Below are 21,881 nucleotides of genomic sequence, written 5' to 3'. Positions count from 1 at the left end.
TCCACGGCAGTGAAAGCCCAAGTCTTAACCCCTGGACCACCAGGGAATTCCCCAAGTCAACTTGTTTAAAACATAAATTGTTCTGTGTTACCCCTTTGCTTAAAATCCTTTAGTAATAATTGTGCCTGCTCAGGGACTCCAGGGCATCTCATTCTCCAGCCTTTCTTGTTAAAAAAAAAAGAAGAGGTTTTTTGTTAGTTTGTCCTTGCCTCAGTGTCAAATAAACTGCCACTGATTGTTTTTGACGAACACCCCCAGGGAAAAGACAGTCAGGTCAAAGACAAGCCTTGCAGATGGGGTTTTCCAGGGAACTACCAGACACTGCAGATGATGACAGTTTTCTGATCAGGGGGCTGAGAAAGCACCAGCCCATCTTGACCCTGCGTGCAGCTGCTAAGGAGGGGTCTGGCAACAGGGCAAGTGACAGTGCCACAAATCTCGCTGTGCTGAGAATCAGCCAGTTTCCTTAAACACCCTTGGACTGGTGCAAGCCTTTAATCTCCAGACCTATGAAAAAGTGATATATTTGGACAGTGTTTTTGACAGTGTTCTCACCGCGTTCTTGAAGGGTCTTCCTGCGCTCTCCCCAATGGCAACCCTCCAGGGTCTCCGCAGTAGCTGTTTGTCTGTTGAACGGATGAGTAGCTGAGCCCTCCCATGGGCTGCTTCCTAGATGGCTTCCGTGGAACTTGGCCTGTGTCTGCTGCAGGGAAGGGGAAATCCTCACCATTCACACAGTGCACCGGGATGACCTTTAATCTTGGGTCCACCCCTTATCGGCTCCTAACAAGGAAGGAGCGCACCTACCGGGCGCCCTTACCATTGTTGGTGCAGCCAGCCTCGGACGCCTCGGACTCAGATGGTAGCAGTCTTCGTTAACAGTAAGTCAGAGGACGCAGAATACGCCGCTGCCTTTTATTTTTTGATTGATTTATTTATTTTTGGCTGCGTTGGGTCTCCATTGCTGCGCGTGGGCTTTCTCTAGTTGTGGCGAGCGGGGACTGCTCTTCGTCACGGTGCGCGGGCTTCTCATCGCTGTGGCTTCTCGTTGTGGAGCACGGGCTCTAGGCTTGTGGACTTAAGTAGTTGTGGCACGTGTACTCAGTGGTTGTAGCTCGCGGGCTCTAGAGTGCAGGCTCAGTGGTTGTGGCTCGCGGGCTTAGCTGCTCCGCGGCATGTGGGATCTTCCTGGGCCAGGGCTTGAACCCGTGTCCCCTTCATTGGCAGGCTGATTATTAACCACTGTGCCACCAGGGAAGCCCCATGCCCGCTGCCTTTTAGATGATCGGCTAAATGGAAACAAGGTTTAACAATTCTTGGAGAAGTGTAGACTCCAGAGAAAAACATCTCCAGCTCCTGCGGGCTGCAGCCACATGTGAGAGGCTTGCTTGCAGAAGGCTTCTGGCTGCCCTGGTGACTCAAGTTGACCGAGACTGTTGTGCAGGTGAACAGAGGCTGCCATGAAGGCTGTGCCAGCAGGAAACCAGGGCACCTTCAGAAGCGTTCTCAGAAAATTCCAGAATCACCCCACTCCTTCACCTCCCCAAGAGCGGACAGTTTTACATTAAGCCAAAAAGCTTGACATTGAGTAACATTTTTGTGTTACCCATTCTTCTTACCTTTCCGTACCTTTGATAGCTTCCTAGAGTGACCTGGGGAAGTCAGCTCTGGAGTTAGGACTGCGAAGATGCTGAGAGCTAACTTAGCATCTGTTTTCAGAGGAGGGGCCTGATCCCAGAGAGACCCCCCAACTCTTAGTTCATTGTTCGCACTACTGCATGTGTGAACACAACCCCAATACCCACAGGGAACCCCAAATAAATGCAGCCTCAGACTAAGACTCAGAACGTAGCCGTTGTGGTCCCATCTCTGCAGCTAGTGCGTATCTTTGGGTAACTTCTTTATAGTCTCTGGCCTTGATTCCTGCACCTAGGAAACCTCCCTTTGTCAGGGATTGTTGTAACGGACCCGAGTATGAAAACCTTCGCTGTTCCCAAAGCCCAAATACAAGTGCAGACCATTGCCCTGCGGATGACGAGCTGACCCAGACCCCCGGCCTGAGTTTTCCACCTGACGGCAGGGCCTCCACTGCTTTCTGAAGCTCCCGAGGTTCCCACCTGTGCATCCCCCGCCATAGTCGGTGACTCCGAATTCCGGCAGTGCTGCCGTATCATCACGGGGCTGCACATCCAAGAAGGCAAGATGGAGAATCACAGATTACTTCCACAAGCAAGTTTACCACACCAAAAAAAAAAGTTTCCTTCCAGTCTGGCCCGATAATAAAAGACGTGCGGCTCTGCCACAGTTCATGGTCACATGCACTGAAGGTCCCTCTGGACCCGCAGGGCTCAGTCGCGCACACGCCCCGTCGAACCCTGTGGCCGTGCAGTGGATGAGCCCTGGTCGGGGGACAGACAGCTTGTTCCTTCAGATTCCGAGTGGGGACCTCGGTCCTTCCTCTGAGGACGTCGTCACGCTCAAAGGCCCCTCCAGCTCCCACGTTCTGTTACAACCTGGGAAATGGGCTTGGCTCATTTTTTTTTTCTTCTTTTTTTTTTTTTTTGGCCGCGCCATGCAGCTTGCAGGATCTTAGCTCACCAAACAAGGATCGAACCCACGCCCTCGGCAGCGAAAGCACGGAGTTCTAACCACTGGACCGCCAGGGAATTCCCAGCTCATCTTTTTAAGTTATGAATTTTCTCAAGAAATAGCATAGGATTCTGGAAATATTATGGCCTCAGCAGTCAAGACCTTTCACCCAGTTCTTACTGCTGCCCAAGAAAGGCCCGGGCAGAGCTTTGATTTATTTCTTCCAAAAACAAAGCAGCCCCTTTCCGGCTGCCGCTCCCACAGGGAGAGCCGCCCTCTGCAAGAGTCGCTGGCTTCCTAGTGTTTTATCATTTTAGTCCCTCCTCCTTCTCCCATCATTACCAGATCAACGAAGAATCCAAGTAAAACCATACGGTAATCTCTGGCTTTTCTATGGGCATCGCTGTGAGGTTGACATGTCCTGAACTTTACCCTAAAAGGCTGAAGCAAGCAGAGTGCCAGCCTGGTGTTGACAGCTGGTGCAGCTGGAAAGGTTACATTCCTCGGCCCTGACGTGTGGATTTGTATTATCCCAGAGCAGAAATCATTCAGAGGCACCACCTTTTCTGTGCCTGTAACTGGAGCGTTGCGTGACGTTGTAAAATGATGGAAACAGCTCCAAGTCGGCCACCGACTCCCCTGTGATGCCTGCGGGGGGCGGCTCATCTGCTGGCCACTGGTTCTCAAACTCTGACACGTTCCGGAGCCACCTGGAAGGCTCGGGAAGGCACAAGGGGTGGGGTGGGGGGCTCATGATTCCACGAAGACATCTGGATTTCTGGCAAGTTCCAGGGCTATTTACTAGTGGTTCAGGGACCACATTTTGAGAACCGCTTAGGCAATGATACCTAAGAATGAGGGGGGACCACAGGTAGCAGTTCTATGACTGCAGGACGTCAGAGCATATGCTGAGTGACCAACCGGTTTGCCTGGGACTTGAGGGGCATTGAATTCTGTCCTCTCAAAATCTTTGTTGTAGCTGATCCCCAGCACCTGTGAACGTGACCTCATCTGGAAATAGGGTCTTTGCAGACGTAGTTAGTTAGGATGAGGTCATACTAGAGTAGCGTGGGTCCTGAGCCAATGACTAGTGTCCTTATAAAAAGCGGAAATCTGGACTCAGAGAGACAGATACACAGAAGGAAGAACGCCATATGAGGACAGAGGCAGACAGGAGTGATGCAGCTACGTGCCAAGGGATGCCAGGGATTGCCAGCCACCACCAGAAGCCGGGGGAACGTGGAACTGATTCCCCTCGGAGCCTCCAGACATCTGGATTTCAGACTTCTGGCCTCATATCTGGGAGAGAATACATTTCTGTTGTTCTAAGCCACCCCATTTGTGGTACTTGTTGTGGCCGCCCTCGGGGGTCCCACAAGGTCAGACTTTCACTTTGAAAACCAGGACAGTCCCTGGCAAACCAGAACGAGCTGGTCACCGTAAGCGTGATCAAGCGAAGTTCACACGGCCGGAACTCTCAGGTTTACAGAGGAGGAAGCTGATGCTCTGAGAAGTTGTGACCTGCTGTCCTTGGTCCACTCGGGCCATACTCACTGGACACCACAGACTGGGGTGGCCCATGACAATGGAGGTTTTTCTCTCATCGTTGGAGGCTGGGAAGTCCAAGATCAAGGCGCCGGCAGACTGGGTCTCGGAGAGGCCTGCCCCCTGGCTTACAGGCATGGTCCTCATGTGGTGGGAGGGATGAGGGAGCTCTCGGGGTCTTCATTAGGCACGGGCCCATTCGTGAGGCTCCACCCTTATGACTGCGCACCTCCCGAAGACCCCAGCGCCTCACACCACCACGCTGGGGCTTAGGATTTCAACCTATGAATTCGGGGGACGCAAACATTCAGTCTGTGACGCCTGCCAAGGGTCACCTCGCATTCGTGTGAGAACCTAGAACACGAGCCTTCTAAGAGTGGACCACGGCCCCCAGATGCTTCACGTACACGTGAGTGCGGACACACGTGTGCACTGTTGGGCCTCACCCCGCAGGCCTACAAGACTGCAGAAAGAGCCCAGAGTCAGCAGCACAGACATCAGTGGTCTGATGGATGTGGGAGCTTACACGTCTGAAGCAAGGTCCCGGAGCGACACCCCACCATGTGAGGCTGACAGTGGGCAGGACGTGGAGGCAGCCTTCGCTTCCGGTGGGGAAGGGGAGATGACCAGTTATGGGGGGAATTGACGTCAGGTTGGCTCATTAGTTACCAGGGAAACCAGCAGAAGGGCACACCCCTCACCGCCCCTTTGATAAGAACAGTCACCAGCTGGGGCCTGGGGCACGTAGGTAGGAAGCTCAGTCTGTGCATAGGGTGTAGTCCGGAAGGGGATGTACAGAGAGCAAGAGAGCTGCCATCACGAGAGGCCTGACCGTACAGCACATACGTGAGCGTGTGAGCCGCACTGCAGCCTCAGGTGGGGGTGGGGGGCTTCGTGCAGAGTCACACTGAGTGGGTTCCGGGGCGAGACCTAGATTTTGCATTTCTGACGAGTGCAACGTGATCCCGATGCTGCTGGAAGCTGCCTGGGTTATATAACCCCCTCGGGAAGATGCAGCCCCTGGAATAAAGAAGTGACCTTGGGCTGACTGCTGGGGAGGGTGGAGGACCCAGGTTCTTGCCCTTGCTCTGCCACCTGGGGGGACAGTCCACATTTCTGGATTCACCTTTTTCCATCTGCAAAATGAAGAAGCAGTTGAACCCAATCGGTTTCCACTTACGCCTGTTTCTCGAGCTGGATTCTGGTGTTCCACTACAAAATGAAAATTGTTTTAGACAAAAATTTTATTTCAATCTCGAGGTTGTTTTTCCCAACGATTTTTCTTAAATAGGTGACACCTGCAGCCAGTTGTCCAAGTGACTTAACCCCAAATAACATCTATTTTAAGGGCTGCCGGTGCGTCCGGGTGTGAGGGTGAGGGTGGGGCGAGGTGGGTCTCTCTAAGTTGAGAGCAACTGGGGCGGAGCCTGAGCCCCCGCCCCGCCCCCGGCCGCGTTTGCTCTGTCGCCACCTGGAGTCCGAGGAAGGCACGGACTCTGCGCCCTTTTTCTCCGCATTCCTGACCCGCTGCAGCCCGTACTGGGGTGTAGGTTCCCGAGGCCCTGCCCTAGTGACCTGCAAGCTTGTCCATGGTTTATTCTCTCACTTTCCGAGATTCCTTTTCGGGTTTTCGGGGTGAAGGGCTATCGGAAAGCGGGGGACTCCGCAGGAGAGGGAGGGGAGCCCGACGCCGGGGTAGGGGCGGGGAGGGGGGGCGGTCGGCGGGGGGAGGGGGAGGCGGAGGCCCGGTGCTCCGCGTGTTAACATCTTAGAGCTCCGCAAGGAAGGGGGTGTGAGAGATGCCACGCGGTTGTCCCCGGCCCCCAAGTCCACGCGCACGCGCCACGGCCTCCCGCGAGGAGGTCGGCCCTTCCTCTCTCCCCCAGATCCCGGCGCCGAGGGCGCGGCGGGCTGCATCTTCCTCGCAGGCTCCCTGCCCGTCCTGCCACCCGCCCCTGATGGGTGACTGGCCACCAACAGCTCCTGTGTTACCTTTCCGGAGGCGCCAATGCTTCCTGGCCGGTGGGTTCCCCACCCCCTCGGGGTGCTAAGAGTCACCAGGCGCCCGGAGCCGGTTCTGGCCTCTCAGGGAAGATGCAGTTCCATCCCTCTGTCTACTGGCGGCTCTGTGATGAGTTTCCTCAGCGGGGAGAAGCCCGGTGAAAACTCTGTTTGGGGAAGACTGATCTGCTGATGGGCGCCCCGGCTTCCTTTTCTGGGATGAGGTGAGGGAGGCCAAGGAAACACAAGGAACCACGGAGGAGAGCATCTGCTGCTTAAACTTCTCGACTCCCACCTCACCCCCAGCCCCACCTGGGCGATGCTGTCTATTGAGGGAAAGTGGACAGCACCAACTCTTCCCACAATGGGAACACACTCCAGTCTTGGGAAGCCGGGAAAGGGGGCCCGGAGGCTGGCCTCCTCTTAGCGTTTCCCCCTCTCAGATGAAAGCACCCCTGGGAGGGCGGGGGCGCAGGACGGGAAGCAGGTTAGGGGCGGGGAACTCAGATTCAAAACATAGGGAAGGGACCGAGGGCCACATGCAAATGTTCCGTAAACTCGGATTCGAATATTAGCAGTGGAAAAAGGGTACCACAGCAGATAAAAACATTTAAAATTTTTAAATGGACACTATGAACATCTATATGCCAGTAAATCTGAAAACTTAGATGGATGGTCAATGGAATGGAAGACTATAAATGACCAATAATGACTCGAGAAAAAATACAACGCCCAAACAGAACTGTAAGTGTTAAAGGAATTGAATCCGTAGTCAAAATATCTAACCATATATAAAGCACTAACGGGGCTTCCCTGGTCGCGCAGTGGTTAAGAATCCACCTGCCAATGCAGGGGACACGTGTTCGCGCCCTGGTCCAGGAAGATCCCACATGCCGCGGAGCACCTAAGCCCGTGCACCACAGCTACTGAGCCTGCACTCTAGAGCCTACGAGCCACAGCTACTGAGCCCGCGAGCCACAACTACTGGAGACCGCGCACCTAGAGCCCGTGCTGCACAAGAGAAGCCACGGCAATGAGAGGCCTGCGCACCGCAACGAAAAGTAGCCCCCGCTCGCCGCAACTAGAGAAAGCCCGCAGGCAGCAATGAAGACCCAACGCAGCCAAAAAATAAGTTAATTACTTTTCAAAAAAATGTTCTCATTGCTCGTGGGTAAACACCAGGTTGCACGGTAGGTGTATCTTAACTTTATAAAAATATGTTTCTGCAAGTGGCCGCAGGGTTTTACATCCCTTCCAGCAGCTCAGGAGTGTCCACCTGCCCTGCATCCTCACCAAGACTTATAATTGGTTGTCTCTTTAAATTTCTGCCATTCTAACGAGATATAGTGATGTCTCGTTGTGCTTTGAATTTGCATTTGAGGGGGAGTTTTTAAAGGATGGGCATATTCTTGGCCTTTGAGGCATTAGATCAGGAAATGTTGAAGACTTAGGTGAAGGAGGAAGAACTGGTGGAGCAAAGTCCAAAACAAGAACAGGAATAGACAAGCTGGGCATCCTTGGAAAACTGCCAAACGCTGAAGGAATGTTGGAATTGTGCATCTGTAGGGGTTGAGGGCATGGATTCTGGATTCAAATCCCAACTCCACTGCTTACTTGTTGTGTGACCTTGGGCAAGTTACTTATTCACTCTGCCTCACTTTCCACATCTATGAAATGGGGGTAATAATACCTACCTCTTAAGATAGTTGAGAAAATTAAATGATATAATAAGTCTTCGTTGGTGCCTTACTGTGTAAACACTATGAGAGTCATTATTATTGTCCCCATTTTTGAATTTATTATAATTCTATGTCTTCCCACTACCTGGCCCCTAACAATTTCCCTGAGAGGGAGGGGGAGTGTAGTTACTGTAACCACCTCTAGGGGTCAGGCTTCAGCGCCTTTCACTTACCTAAGCGGCGCAGTATTTGAGGATAGGATATGGGGGACAAGGGGATTCTTTCCAGGACCCACGCGTCCAGCCTTTGCACTACCACCCGTTTCTTCCCTACCCCAATCCAATGTTCCCCCTTGGAGACCTCTGGCCCCTCTTTTGGGAGGGAGATGTCTTATCATCATCTCCTAGAAGTGGATTTGAACTCGGGCAGAGCAGGGAACCCCTGGTCCGTGGGACCTCACACTGAGCAAGCCAGAGGATGTTTTCACCCCTCAACCCAGAAGGCTGAGGTCCCGGCTAGTCCACAGACAGGGCACAGATTCTGGCTAAAGGTGTTCCCTCCCTCCCTGTCCAATAAAAATGGGTCCCAGTCCAGTGGTTCAAGCCACAAACTGGGAAAGGTCTTCAGATAATAGGTTAGATTACAGGTTAAAACACACACGGACACAACAAAGGAACAGATGACAGGTTAACAGACACAAAAGCAAAGGAACAGATAACAGACTAATAGACATACCACAAAGGAATAGATAACAGGTTAACACACACACATCAGTCAGGAAGGACTCGGGAAAAATGAGCAAAGGATATGAGTAAGCAGTAAACAGCAGAGCAAACATGATGTACGTATGGACGATGTTGAGAAGCTGAACACAAATGCATGGGTCTGGGGGGCCTTTGCTTCATCCTGTGGAGTTGAAGGTGTGCTCATGCTTCCCCTGACAATTTTACTAAAGGTGTGGACCCCAAAGGGGGCGAGATTGGCCCCGGGGTTCTTTTGGGAATGTGAAGGTGTTTCCATTTGTCAGAATGACAGAGGAAGGGTAGCCTTGAGTAGGCAGGACCCGAGGATACTTGATACCCTGCAACATGCAATGAGCAATTGTCCCACAGTTTCACCCATAAACGCAGAATTCCCTGGTGGTCCAGTGGTTAGGACTCCGTGCTTCCACTGCAGGGGTTCGATCCCTGGTTGGAGAAGTAAGATCTGACCAGCCTTGTGGCGCGGCCAAAAGAAAAAAAAAAAAAAGACAGTATTCTTTGCCTGATTTTAATATACACTGAATTTTCCCAGCATGCAATTTACTAACTAGATGGGAGATTTTACTTAGTTTTCTGAGGGACTTTTCCAAGAGTTATTCATTCACCGTTTCAGAAACTGCGGTCACTAACAACAAAATAACAAATTGCAGAAGGGTGCATATACAATATTGCCACGTTGTAAAAATGTGTATTATTTCCCTGTATACAAATAGACAGTAAAGATGTGAAAACATGCAAAGAAATAATAAACACAAACATCACGGTAGTGGGTATATGTGGGGAGGAAAAGCTTCTGATGACTTCTTTCTTTAAAGAAAATAAATCAACCTGACATAAACACGGCAAGACATTAATATTTGACAAACCTGGGTAGTGGGTGTGTCATTGTTCCTTATTCTCTAGAGCTCTCTATGCTCTAAATTGCCCAAAAGGGAGAGAGACTTGACAAAAACAAGAGGCAGGAGGATGGAGGCAGGCAGGTGGGCACTGAATCAGCACACATTTTGCAACTTTCTGACACTGAGCAGCTACTGACAGCTTTTAAGTTTGCATGTTATTGAGATTTTCTAAAAATCAAGGTAGCACCCTCAGCCTGCTCCTTCCACTGTCACCACACTTACGCTGAGCCCATTCCCCCAGTATTTTGTCCCCAACTAGCTGTCATATGTGGCTTAAGATCTCACCTGTTTCAAAGTACATGTTAACAACGCTTTGAAGATGATCCACTCAAAGAAATGAGTCTCTACTGGTGAGGTTTTGCCAGTCTTGTATTTGTATATGTGTGTATTGATAGCTGTTTAGGGGAGGAGCTCTTCTCAGGCACACATAGATCACGTGAGTCTTGGCAGACCTGACCTCCTTATAATGAAAATCCTGGGTGAGAATTGAGATGTTGCATTGGGAATGGGGAACAGAGGTTAAAATTGCAGACATCTTATCAACAGGTTCATTTTTTACCAATTCTCTGAGGCCTGTGACTGGTCATTTTTCAGTATGCTTTGCAGAAAATACCCCAAATCACTGCTCTGTTTTGAATTCTGCCCACATCCCCTGTGTGCATTGTCTGTGGGCCCTGGCATAGTAACGGCAAATACAAATTAAAGATAAGACACTCTGAAAATAATGAGATCCCGCTACACACCTAGCAGAATGGCTAAAATCCAAAACACTGACACCACCAAGTGCTGGCAAGATTGCGGAGTAGCAGGAGCTCGCATTCATCGCTGGCAGGAATGCAAGCGGTGCAGCCGTTCTAGAAGACCGTTTGGCAGTCTCTTCAAAACTCAACATACTCTTAACCATATGATCCAGACTCGCTGGATACATACTGCTGATATTTACCCAAAGGAGCTGAAAACTGATCTCCATGCAAAAACCTGCCCATGAATGTTTATAGCAGCTTTATTCGTAATTGCCTTAACTTGGAAGCCATCAAGATGTCGTTCAGTAGGTCAGTGGATAAACTGTGACGCAGCCAGACAATGAAATATTATTCAGCGCTAAAAGGAAGTGAGCTATCAGGCCACGAAAAGACGTAGAGGAAATGCAAAGGCATATCACTCATTAAAAGAAGCCAATCTGAAAAGACGACGTACTGTATGATTCCAACTAGATGACATTCTGGACAAGGCAAAACTATGGAGACAGTGAAAGGATCAGTGGTTGCCAGGGGTTGGGGCGGGGGGAGAGGGATGAATAGGCAGAGCACAGAGGATTTTTAGGGCAATGAAAATACTCTGTATGTATATGTATGATGCTATAGTGATGGATACATGTCATTATACGGTTGTCAAAACTCGACACCAAGAGTGAACTGTAATGTAAACTGTGGACTTCGGGTGATAGCAATGTGTCAATATAGGCTCATCAGCTACAAGAAACGTACAGTCTGGGTGTGGTGCTGATGGTGGGGGAGACGGTATACGTGGAGGTGGGGAGGGCATGGGAACCTTCTATACTTTTATTCACTTTTACTATGAACCTAAAACTGCTCTGAAAAATAAAGCCTATATTTAAAAAAATAATAAGGGGCTTAATTTTCCCAGGTGAATACAAGGGAAGAGACTCCCCTTCCCCTTTTTCTTCCAGAATTTCTTTGTCTTTTTCACATGTATGGGCGCCATTTTTTTTTTAACATCTTTATTGGAGTATAATTGCTTTACAGTGGTGTGTTACGTGCACCTTTTTAATGGCTAAAGAAACCTCTTGCCAATCTAATACTCTGAAGGTTTCCTGTAGCAGCTGGGAGCTATCTGTTTGAAACATAATGTCCCACCTCCCAGTTTCCGGGGAGGAGAGGGGCTTAACTTCAGCTGCCACCTTACTCTGAACTGCAAAGCCTATTAATTTTCTCATATCTGGGCATAAAGATACGAGAAAATTATATCTTGAGAACATGTACCTAATGAGTATGTCTGCCTGACTCTGAAAGGCTGAGCCTTCTCTGTCTCTGCAGTCACTGTACAGATTGCCTGGGACGCATCATCTCTTGGGTTAATGCTTAGTCAGTAATACGACTCTTCTCTCTCTTCAACCTATATGGACAGGCTCTCTGGGTTGGGAGATTTTGTTTTGAATTCCATTTCCCCAGCAGGGCCTGTGTCCGGAGGCAAACGTTAGAATGTGTGGTTTGGCCAGTGTGGATGCCCGTGGGGATGGCAGTCAGGCCAGGCCTCCTGGCAGGCCTGTCCTTGGATGCAAGGGTGACATGCAGGTGGTAGTGTCTGCACTACATGTGCCAGCCTCCCAGAGCAGGGACAAGGTCACCCCTGTGCCTCCATTGTCCATGACCTCCTTTTCCTGGACCTGAAGTGTCTCATCCGTGAAACGGTGATAAAAATCTTCTTTCCTAAGAACAGCTCAGACTGCTCCCCGCACCCGCGTCCTCTCTGCCCTGTCCTCTGTGAAGCCCCCTGGGGTCACCATGGCTTGGATGAGCTCTCTCTCCTTCGAGCTCAGGGTTGGCCCCTTGCCCCAGCTAACCGCCCTGCATTGTTCTCCGCGTGCACGTCTCATCCCCCCGGCAATTTGGGGGTGCGCATCTTGTGGCCTCAGTGTTGACTCTGTTCATTCCACAAACAATCTTTGAGCCTCTGTTATGTGCCAAGAACGTCTGTGCCCTGAGAAAGTCCCACGCTGGGGTGAGGCTGCGTGTTTCTGTAAACCCGTCCTTGCTGTCCAGGGTGGTCTGGGTGCAGAGCACTGTGGCCCACCGGCGAGTGGGGTTTGAGTCGGGGCGGGTGACACCTCAACGGATCAAGGGTGAGCACGGACTGGGCGGAGAGGGGCAGAGGTAGAGGGACAGCATTCTGGGGGGCAAAACAGCAGAAGTGGAGTCTGCAGGACCACAGCCTGGCATAGAGATGTAGGGGCAGCCCAGGGTGCTGCTGGAGCAGAAAATTTAAGGTGGGTGGGGCTGGGAGCTAAGACCGAAGTGTAACAGAGCAGGACCCTATAGGACCTTCCTGACAGACCCCTCCCCCGCATGTCTCTGCCTGACTCTCGTCTGTAGAAAAGCTGTAAGTCTCCCAGGCCTCCCCTGAGTCACAAAAGCCTGGCTCAAGAATTAATGAGTGGAAGGATGTGAACATGTAGTGATAGAGAGAGCAGTGGGGCCAGGAGAACTGGTACGAATTTGAACGGTCAATCAGCCATGTGGCTCACAGAATCCTTAGCTCCTCCCTGAAGTACCTAGATGACAGTATCTGAGGCACACTTCCTGAGTTGTTTTACAGATGCTAAAATCGCCACCAAATGGAAGAAGTTAACTACTTGATGACCATGAGCACGGAGCCCCCAGGCCTACTGGAGCCTGACGATTGATTGATCACGTTAACCCCTGTGACACCACCGCACTCTACCGCACCTGACACCGCCCCACTACCTCACCGTCAGCCAAGCAGAGACTTGTGCGGGCGCCGGACCACTTCACACCCTGCAACTCCCCTCCCTCACCCTGCCTATAAAAAAACCTTCCCTGAAACCCAGCAGGGAGTTGCAGCCTTTTGAGCGTGAGCCAGCCGGTTCTCCTTTCATGCCCCTTGCAAGAAACCCTCCTCTGTGCCGAGCTCCAACATTTCGGTTTGTCTGGCCTCCCTGTGGGTAGGGTACACAAACTTGGGATGGACAAGAGCAGCGGGCGGGGGGGCGGGCAGGGGCTGTCTTCTTTGCCCTCTGGAGCAGGGGTCCAGCCTTCTTCACTCGAAGAGAAAGCGAACTCAGTACCAATGTGAGCCTGGGTCCCCGGGTGGGAGAGCGCGCGGCGGGAGGTCTGGTAAGGCTCTGTGCGGAGGAGGGAGGGCGAGGGGAGCCTGAGGAACCCCACCCCAGGGCAGAGGCGTCGGGGGGCGGGGCGGGGCCCACCAGTCCTGACTCAGCAGGGCCGGCGAGAGAGGAGGCCTTGGGGGCTGGCTGGGCTCGCGGGCGCGATAGCACCAGGGAGACCCCCGGGCGGGGGCGGGGGCGGGGGACGGGTTGGGTCCCACGGGCCGGGCGGCCCCTCGCGGGCTTAGCACGCCCGACAGCACTAACGCGCCGGCCCAGCAAATCTTTTGTCGGGGCGGCGCTGAGCCAGCAGGGCGCCGCCCGCTATATCTGGGGCCCCCGCGGGCCGGTGGGACCGCGCACGAGGCGCACCATGGCGCAGCGCTCGGGGAAGGTGAGTGCCCACTCTAACCTCTCGCGTCCGTCCACCGCCGCCCGGGGTGACCGCAGGGGCCCAGACACCCGCCCTCATTGCTCTTTGTGCTGAGGATGGGGGCCGGGGACAGGTGCGGCCAACCCGCTTGATGCCCTTTGCATCTGACAACCCCGAGCAGAGTGGGCTAAATTTCTGAACAAAACGGGGTGCCTGGCCCCGGCTGAGGGCCTCTGTGATGTGGGTGGGGAGTTCTTCCACCCAGTGTCTCCAGCACTGGCTCTGCGGCGCCAAGCCCCTGCCCCAGAGCCCAGCGCAGGGACGGTGCCCCAGAGCCCGGCGCAGGGACGGTGCTCAGACCTAAGGGGTGCCGGGGTTGGAGTGGGGATCCTCGACTTGCCCTGCAGCCCTTGGGCCCCGCTTCTTTGCCTGAGGCTGTTCGAACGTGGCTGCTCCTTCCTCAGGATCTGCTCAGGGGCACTTGGGGCAGGTTCTCTGCAAAATGTTGAAATTTGAGGGACCTTCGAATCCTGTGGGTGACCAGTTGTCCTTGAATATCTGGGGCGGGGGGAGCCCTCCATCAGATCTGCCTTGTGCGGGAAGAGTGGCAAGTTTGGATCCCTACCCCCTTCCCTGGCTCCCTATTCTAGCTAAGCTGAGACTGCCTTTGGTTTCCAGGGGCTACATTCAAGGTTAGTGGGTGAGAGCATTACTGTATCTGTCTGCGGGGGCTGGGTTATGCCTCAGCGACAACGCCGAGAGCTCATCTCCACTGTGGTCTGCACACCCTCCTCTGTGCTGCAGAGGGACACCTTGATATCAGCAGAGGGAAAGGGAGAGGCGAGAAGTGGTGCGTGGTGTTCAAAGCTTCCACGTCCACACACATCCCTTTGGCCAAAGCTTCTGGCCTCGCCTAGCTCCGAGGGGCCCAGAGGAGCAGTTCTACCCTCAGTGACAGTACACGTACATCATGACCACAGTTACTGGGCCCCAGGCAACATTACTTTGCCAGGGCCCTTCTAGGAGCACGATTCTTGAAACCCAAAGAGTTATCGAGAGTTGGAATTTTCGGTTCCTCTGCAGAAAGTGAGTGAGTTTTGGGGTTGGTATGGTTCTTCTGTTTGTTTTTGTTTTGTTTTGTTTTTATTGAAGTACAATTGACTAACAAGACTTTATTAGTTTCAGGTGTATAACATTGTATATTTTTTTATACATTATCAGATGATCACCACAGCAAGTCCAGTTACCATCTGGGTCATGTTTAGTTTGGGAACAGGGACTACCCATCAGTGCAACATCACCATAGGACACAGTGTCTGAACTGAGCGCCGGGTTAGAAAGCTCCAGGTCTGACACATGCATGTCACCCAGAGGAGGGGCCTAGAACACAAAGGGACGGGGTTACATTGAAAAAGCCCTCTTTGGAGCCTTTAATCCCGTGCCAGGCCCTGACTTGGCTCATTGGATTCAATATCTCCTGTTAAGGGGCCCAGTCTCGGAAACCTGACTTTCTGGAAAGTGAATATTCGGTTATAGGGTTGTAGGTGAAGTGTTTTCTTTTGAAACATTTCGTTGGATGTTATGTTTTAACAATAAACAAAAATTGAGTTTAAAAAATGCAGTGGGAGTTTGAAAAGACCCTGTTTTCAAACGGGCCCCTGGACAAAGGGGAAATCCCTGTCCCCTCATATCTTCTGAGATCCGTCTGCTCAACCATGGCCTCCTGGGGTGGGGCGAGCCGGGTGCTGGGTCTGACCTCAACCCGCCATCCAGGCATTCCCTCACCCAGGCAACAGCGCCTACTGCATGCCACAGGTCGGGGCTCCAGGGCCTGGGAATTGGGGTTCAGTGGTGGATGCTCGGCCACAGGAGAGAAGCCCCTGACTCCTGGGTCCTCTAACCTGGCCTTTCTAGATTACTCTCTACGAGGGCAAGCACTTCACGGGGCGGAAGCTGGAGGTCTTCGGGGACTGTGACAACTTCCAAGACCGAGGCTTTATGAACCGGGTGAACTCTGTCCGTGTGGAGAGTGGGGCCTGGGTCTGCTTCGATCACCCCGACTTCCGGGGCCAGCAGTTCGTCCTGGAGCACGGCGACTACCCCGACTTCTACCTCTGGAACAGACACAACGACCACATGGGCTCCTGTCGGCCTGTTGGAATGGTGAGTGGGCCTGGGCCACTCCACTTGGCCGGGGTGGGGGCGGTTCCTGCTGGAGTGACCCAGGGCCCAGTTAGGCCTGGTTAGACGTGGGATGAGTAATCGGGGGGTAGGGGTGGGGGGAGCAGGGCCCTCCCAGCTTTAGGAACGGATGAGACTGTGAGATCTTTAAGCCCGAGAGATGTCCCCACGCAGACCCAGCCACTCCCATGCGTGGGGACCCAATAGGAAAGCCCCTGGGAGTTTTCATTCCTGCATTTTCAGCCATGTATCAGGAAACCACTTTCAATTTCTGATGCCAAAATCTTGCTGAGTTTTCCACTTAAAATGCTATTGAAAACATGAGAGGTTTGGCTCTGCAACCAGATAGGGGAGCATTCAGCTAAAGTAAGGCTGATGTGGTCCTGGTGCGTCCACCCAAGCAGGTCATCTTCTAGTGCTTTTCAGGAGCCTTCAATGGAGTGGCCGACGGAGGAAGCTTAGGTATCACTGGCCAGGCAGCGGGAATTGGGGGGCAGGAGCCAGCAGGTGGCTGCCTTTTCACAGGGCCACCCCGTACGTGCGGGAGAGCCAATGAGAGGTGTCACTCCCCCATGGCGATGTTGCCCTCAGGGTATAGGGTTTGAGACTGGGCATTCCCATTCCTTAGAGTTTTTCCATCTTAAAGTCCTAACTGACCTTCTGTGAGCTCCGGAAGCTAGGGTGGGAAATGGCTGGTTCCCGAGACCAGGGGTGTACAACTTATCAGAGAGTCTCGGCCCTGTGTCTGCGGGAGGACCCTCTCCTGGACGGACATCTGAGGACCCCCAGGGGAGGGGCCTCCTGTGTGGAAACCCCTCTCTTTTCTACATGGGTTGCAAACCAGCTGGGCGTTGGCCTCTCGAATTGTAAGAATGCTTCTTAAGATTTCCACCAGGTCACGGACATTTGGAAAAAAGAATTAACATGGCTGGCCCTGGATCTTGCATAATGCTATTTATATGAGAACTACCCTGGGTATCTTTCGAATGCTGTTCTCGGAAGAGCTGTCCTTGGGGCCAGCTGTGGCGCAGACCCAGCCCCCGCCGGCGCCAGAGCCCGTGGGGAGCTGGCCCACCTCGGTCTTTGGAAATACGGGGAATCTTATGGGGAGATGTATGTCCTCGTCCCAGGGAGCCAGCAGGGATTTCAGCAAATGAGATCCCTGTTATTTGTTTTAGATTTTTGGCTTCGTGTTTTAATAAACGTTCTATTACAGTTTGTAAAATATTATCATTTAAAGGCTGCCAGTGGCCTGTGGCCCAGGAGGGGGTGAAGGGCAGAGGAATGCGGTGGTATGTCTGGGGCAGGAGGAAGCCCAGTGGCCCGGGCCGGTCCGAGGGCGGCCGCTGTCCCAGGAGATCTGGCCCTCTCTGGACCTTGGGTTCTGCAGTTGAAGAACGAAGTGACTGGACTGGTTCAGGGGCTCTGAATCTTTTTAAACTAATAGACCCCTTTCATCCAACCAAATCTCATACGCAAGAATGAGCGGCAGTTCTGGTCTGAGGGGCGTGCGTTGAGGTCGGGGTACTCACCGGCCCCCCAGCCCAGGAACTCACGGGTGCCCTGGGTGCTGGATGGGTCCAAGCTCCTGCCCACACGGGCTCCTGTTTATGACGGGAAACGTCACCACTGTTCACCCTCTTTCCTTCCTCCACTTGTGGGGGGCCCACAGCATGGGGAGCATTTCCGCCTAGAAATCTTCGAGGGCTGCAACTTCACGGGCCAGTGCCTGGAGTTCAAGGACGACTGTCCCTTCCTTCAGAGTAAGGGCTGGACCAAGAACTGGGTCAACGCCATCAAGGTGTACGGGGACGGCGCGTGAGTAGAACCCGCGTGGCCGCTGACCACAGTTCCCCGCCTGCCGGGCTGGATCAGACCCCAGCAGGGGGGCCGCCTGTCCCCTGCCCAGAGACCTTTTCCCTCCCCCATCTGTCCCCCTGGCCCAGGAAGGCCATGGTGAGGGGACGCAGGGCCCCAAAGGCCCCCCTCGATGGCAGGAGGGCACTTTGCAGCCCTAGCCGTTTTCTATGACTGGGCTGAGCTCATGGACTGCGCTTTGGTTTTCTTGAGCTGGGAGAAGTCTGCTCTGGCAAGGGTGGGCCTGCCCACATGCTCACCCGTTATTTACTCCGAACTGGACCTCTCCTACCACACGCCCAGCCCTGCCACGCTGGCCTCCCGGGGAGATGATGTCACAGTGGCTCACTTCTGGGGGATGGAGAGCGGCTGGGAGGCTTTTCCCCAGGCCCAGGGGGGCTCGTCCGCCCTAGCCCAAGAGAGCCGTCAGAACCCTGTGCTTCCGTCGACTCCCGCACACCGGGTTCCTTCCACCAGCCAAGGGCATCTGAACGCCCATTGTGCACACCCTTTGTGCCAGTTTCACAGCCCCTGCTCACACCCCATCTGCCCAGCTGAGTGGAGAGCGTTGCCCCATTTTACAGAGGAGCAAGCTGAGACCCAGAAAGTTACCCCACCCCGCTGGGAGTGGCCCCACTGGGATTGCAGCCAGGCCTTTGGCTTCAAGTCAGACTGTCCCTGATCTAGAGCTGGGTGTCTCCCCAGATCTCAGCCCCATGTCCCAGGAGAGGAGCCCCGAAATGTGCGTCCCAGGAGCCTGGCTCTTCTCCCAGCAGCTACGGGAGCCCTTTGCCGTCTGTGTTTCTGAGGCACGGGATCAGGGTGCAAGCGAATGGTCATGGGAGGGACTGAAGGAGGACGTGGCCGAGCTGGAGGAAGAACTCCCCACCTTCCCCTGCGAGGTCAGATGTTGGCTGCTGGGCCCTGGGCCCCTGACCCAAAGGCCTTTCAGAAATTCCAGGTTTGCCCTCAGTCAATGGCACCTGGCAATCCGGGGGTAGAATTCCAAAACGACCATTTGCTGGCTAAGTTGTGTCTTGTGAGGCCAGAGTCATACCTTTGTGTAGAAGGTATCCTGAGCCCCGAGGCCCAGTCCCCCTCCAGCCAGCCCCGGGACTCCAGGGGCTTGTTAAGAGAAAAAGGCAGGAAGGTAGGAGCTAAGATTTGACTGTAGGGACTTCACCCCCCACTTCACCTAAGCGGAGATGGTGCTCAGAGGGGCGAGGACTCCGTGGGGCACTGCCTGCAGTGGGTCCCACGTCTGGACCCGGGCTCTGCTCCGCTCCCCATGGAGCCCTCGTCCTTGGCCTCCTGTGACTTTAACTTGTAAAAAAAAAATGTAAGCCCTTGGCAAGGAAAAGCTGCCCAGTGGTGCCCCCCAGGGTCCCCTAGTGTGGGCGTGACCTCCTTCGAGGGCTTTCCGGGCATCTGAGGTTGGGGGTGCAAGGTGGGTCTCCCCACACCTCCTACCTGCCAGGAGCCATTTTCTTTGGGTCCCAAGTCGCTCAGGAATGGCCTGTCCCCACAGACCCGTGTCCTGAAGGGCACCTGGAAGAGATATGCCAGCACCTCGAGGCCCACTTCCCAAGGGTGCAGTCCTGGTGCCGACGGCGGACGGCGCGCCCCTCCCTCCCACGGCAGGAAGCAGGGGAGGGTGAGGGGTTCCTGCGGAGGCCTAGCCGGTCCCTTCCTCTTCTTCCTTTTGGGGACGCCCATATGCTCCAGGGCAGCCCAGGACACTGCTGGGGGTCCTTCCCAGCTCCTCCAGGGAGGGAGGGAGGGGCTGACTCCCTTGGAGGTGCCTCAGGCCACGGCCTCAGCATGTGCGCGGAGTGTGGGGAGGTCATGGGCAGGGTGGGGGATGCGGTGGGCACGGAGAGGCTGGCGGGGCAAGGGGTGGGGAGCGGCCAGACTGGACCCGGCCTGCCCAGTGCTCCCACTCACTCCCACTCTCCACCTCTCTCTCATGCCCGACCCCTGACCCTCAGCGGACTGTGCCAGGCTCCGGATGTGGGGTTGGGGTGGGGGAGGAGAGGGACGGTGGTGGCAGGTGAGTGGCAGCTGGCCTTGTGCTGGATGGGCTCACAGATTCTGAGGATGTGTCTCCTGGGGAGAAACCTCCTTCAGCACCAGAGTGCTTTGGGGTCCATGGACAAGAACCCTTAGATCAGAGCACCCCATGGCCTGGGCCAGAAGGGACCCCAGCAGCCAGACCTGGGTGTGTAGCCCCTTTGTCGGGGGCCTGGAGACTGAGGCCTGCTTTGCTTCCCAAGGCCCCCAGCCCCTCCGTGACTGACAGAGAAAAACGCTGTGTTCTATCAGTGGTCAAAGAGAAAGAGGCCAGAGTGAGGTGGAGAGGGCCGCCATGGACAGAGTGGGTGTGGACCAAGTTGGCTTTGAGGCCCGCCGTGCTCCCCGCCGCCGCCCTCTCGCCCCTCAGCAAAGGCTCCAGAGCCCAGCTCGGTGGGGGGGGGGTCCCCCTGGCCCTCCCAGCTGCCTGCTTGTCTCAGGGACAGTGGAGGGACGGGGCTGCGACAGCCACGCTCCCCACGTGTCCAGAGGCCTCTCCTCAGATCACATCCCCTGCCCTCCGGTCCGCAGGCAGAGACGACTTTCGGGGGGCCCCATCCCCCCACCGCGCCTTCCAAGAGAGAAACCTTCCCAATTACCTGCAGCCCCATAGCCTCTGGTGATGAGCGGCCCTGTTCTCTCCTGCCCTGGCCCAGAGCCCAGCCATAGGTGCTCCTAGACCAGTCCGTGTCCTTGTCGCCAGTCTCTGCTCCCCGGCCTGTTAGCAGCTGCCCTGGAGCTGGGAGCTGCGATGGGGAGGGAAAGGCTCCCTCATCCGTGCAGCTGTCTCCCTCACCCCTCACCCCACCGCAGGAACCTGTGGTCTGACTGATGTGAGACTCGCCAGGGCCTGAAGCAGGGCTGGGCGCACACGTGGACCCAGGAACACATTTGCTGAACGATGGAACGAATGAATAGTAATCAGTTCCCATTCTGTGCAGGCCCCCTGCCACGTGCTGGGTGCTGTCTGTGCAAACAGCCCTTTTCAGGAGCAGGAAGGAGTGGGGTGTGTGGGCGGGGGAGTGGGAGGATGAGAGTGGACGTGCGTCCTGGAACCACTCCTGGCTCTTGTGATGAACATTCTGGACTGGTCAGTTTCAAATGTCAACTGAGCACCCCTGGGTGCAAAGTGTCTCACCGAGCACTGGCCCGGACACACGGGGCAGTGAAAGGACGGGCGGGAGGTGGGCGGAGAAATAAGCCAACACGGGCGGGAAGGGCTGGCCCGGGGCGGAGGGGCGCGGGGCGGCGGCTGCGGGGAAGGAGGGCACGCGCGGCTGTGGTGCCAGGATAGGAGCGGCCGGGCCCTGCGCTGCTCAGCACCGGGCCCCTGACCTCCGCTGCCCTCTGGCCTAGGTGGGTCCTGTACGAGGAGCCCAACTACCGCGGCCGCATGTACCTGGTGGAGCGGGGCGACTTCCGCAGCTTCTCCGACTGGGAGGCCCAGAGCGCGCGCGTCCAGTCCCTCCGCCGGGTGGCCAACTTCTTCTAACCGCCCGCCCGCCGGTGTCTGGCTGCGACCAGGAGCGGCCCGGAGAGAGGGACAGTCCCCCCAGACCGCCCGGGACTCGGACCGTGGGAAATAAACGTCATAAAAGCCAAGCGCTGAATGACTCCTCTGCCCTTCGTGACCAAGGGACAGCCGGGCGGGGGGCCCCCAGGCCCTGGGCAAGGGGCTGGCAGGACCCCCCGGCGTGGGAGGGACCGACCAGGAAGGGTGGAGGGGGACGTTGCGAGGCACCCGCTGGGGGAGCATTAGGGCTGGAAGGGACCTATAGGTCATGGAGTTCAATCCTGTCACTTCACACGTGAAAAGCCAGCGTCCTACATGGGGAGTCACCACCTCGGGTCCCAGAGCAGCTCCCAGTGGAACCAGGATGGGGCCAGGGCGCTTCCCCTTCCAGGAACCCCACCCACAGGCCAGTTAGGGGAGAAAGGGGCAGCGGGGGAGGCGTGATGGGGGCGGGGCAAGGATGTGATGGGGATGGAGCGGGGCAGGGGACCGAGGGGGTCTGCTGCGAGGTGGGGGCTCCCTCTGGGCTCTAGTCTCCCTGATCAGGG

At 54.9% G+C, this 21,881-nt stretch overlaps 1 protein-coding gene across 1 annotated transcript; it reads left to right on the top strand.

The window, feature by feature from the left end:
• The first annotated feature begins 13,641 nt into the window (after positions 1 to 13,641).
• CRYGN (crystallin gamma N) lies at positions 13,642 to 21,435 on the top strand. Its single transcript, XM_079931940.1, has 4 exons — positions 13,642 to 13,733; positions 15,627 to 15,875; positions 17,566 to 17,711; positions 21,177 to 21,435. Exons 1-4 carry the CDS (start codon positions 13,713 to 13,715, stop codon positions 21,310 to 21,312), a joined length of 552 nt encoding a protein of 183 aa, XP_079788066.1. The 5' UTR covers positions 13,642 to 13,712; the 3' UTR covers positions 21,313 to 21,435.
• Positions 21,436 to 21,881: the final 446 nt, after the last annotated feature.

Source organism: Stenella coeruleoalba (genome assembly GCF_951394435.1).
Source record: "Stenella coeruleoalba genome assembly, chromosome: 9".
Taxonomy (NCBI): domain Eukaryota; kingdom Metazoa; phylum Chordata; class Mammalia; order Artiodactyla; family Delphinidae; genus Stenella; species Stenella coeruleoalba.
Note: the sequence above shows the minus strand (reverse complement) of the source record. Positions and strands in the feature narration are given on the sequence as shown.

What these genes read in the sequence shown, in the direction of transcription:
- CRYGN (XM_079931940.1), top strand. Translation starts at nt 13,713, where the DNA reads ATGGCGCAGCGCTCGGGGAAG. An exon ending in TGGCGCAGCGCTCGGGGAAG is followed by an intron (nt 13,734 to 15,626) that starts GTGAGTGCCCAC and finishes TGGCCTTTCTAG; the next exon opens with ATTACTCTCTACGAGGGCAA. An exon ending in CCTGTCGGCCTGTTGGAATG is followed by an intron (nt 15,876 to 17,565) that starts GTGAGTGGGCCT and finishes GGGGGCCCACAG; the next exon opens with CATGGGGAGCATTTCCGCCT.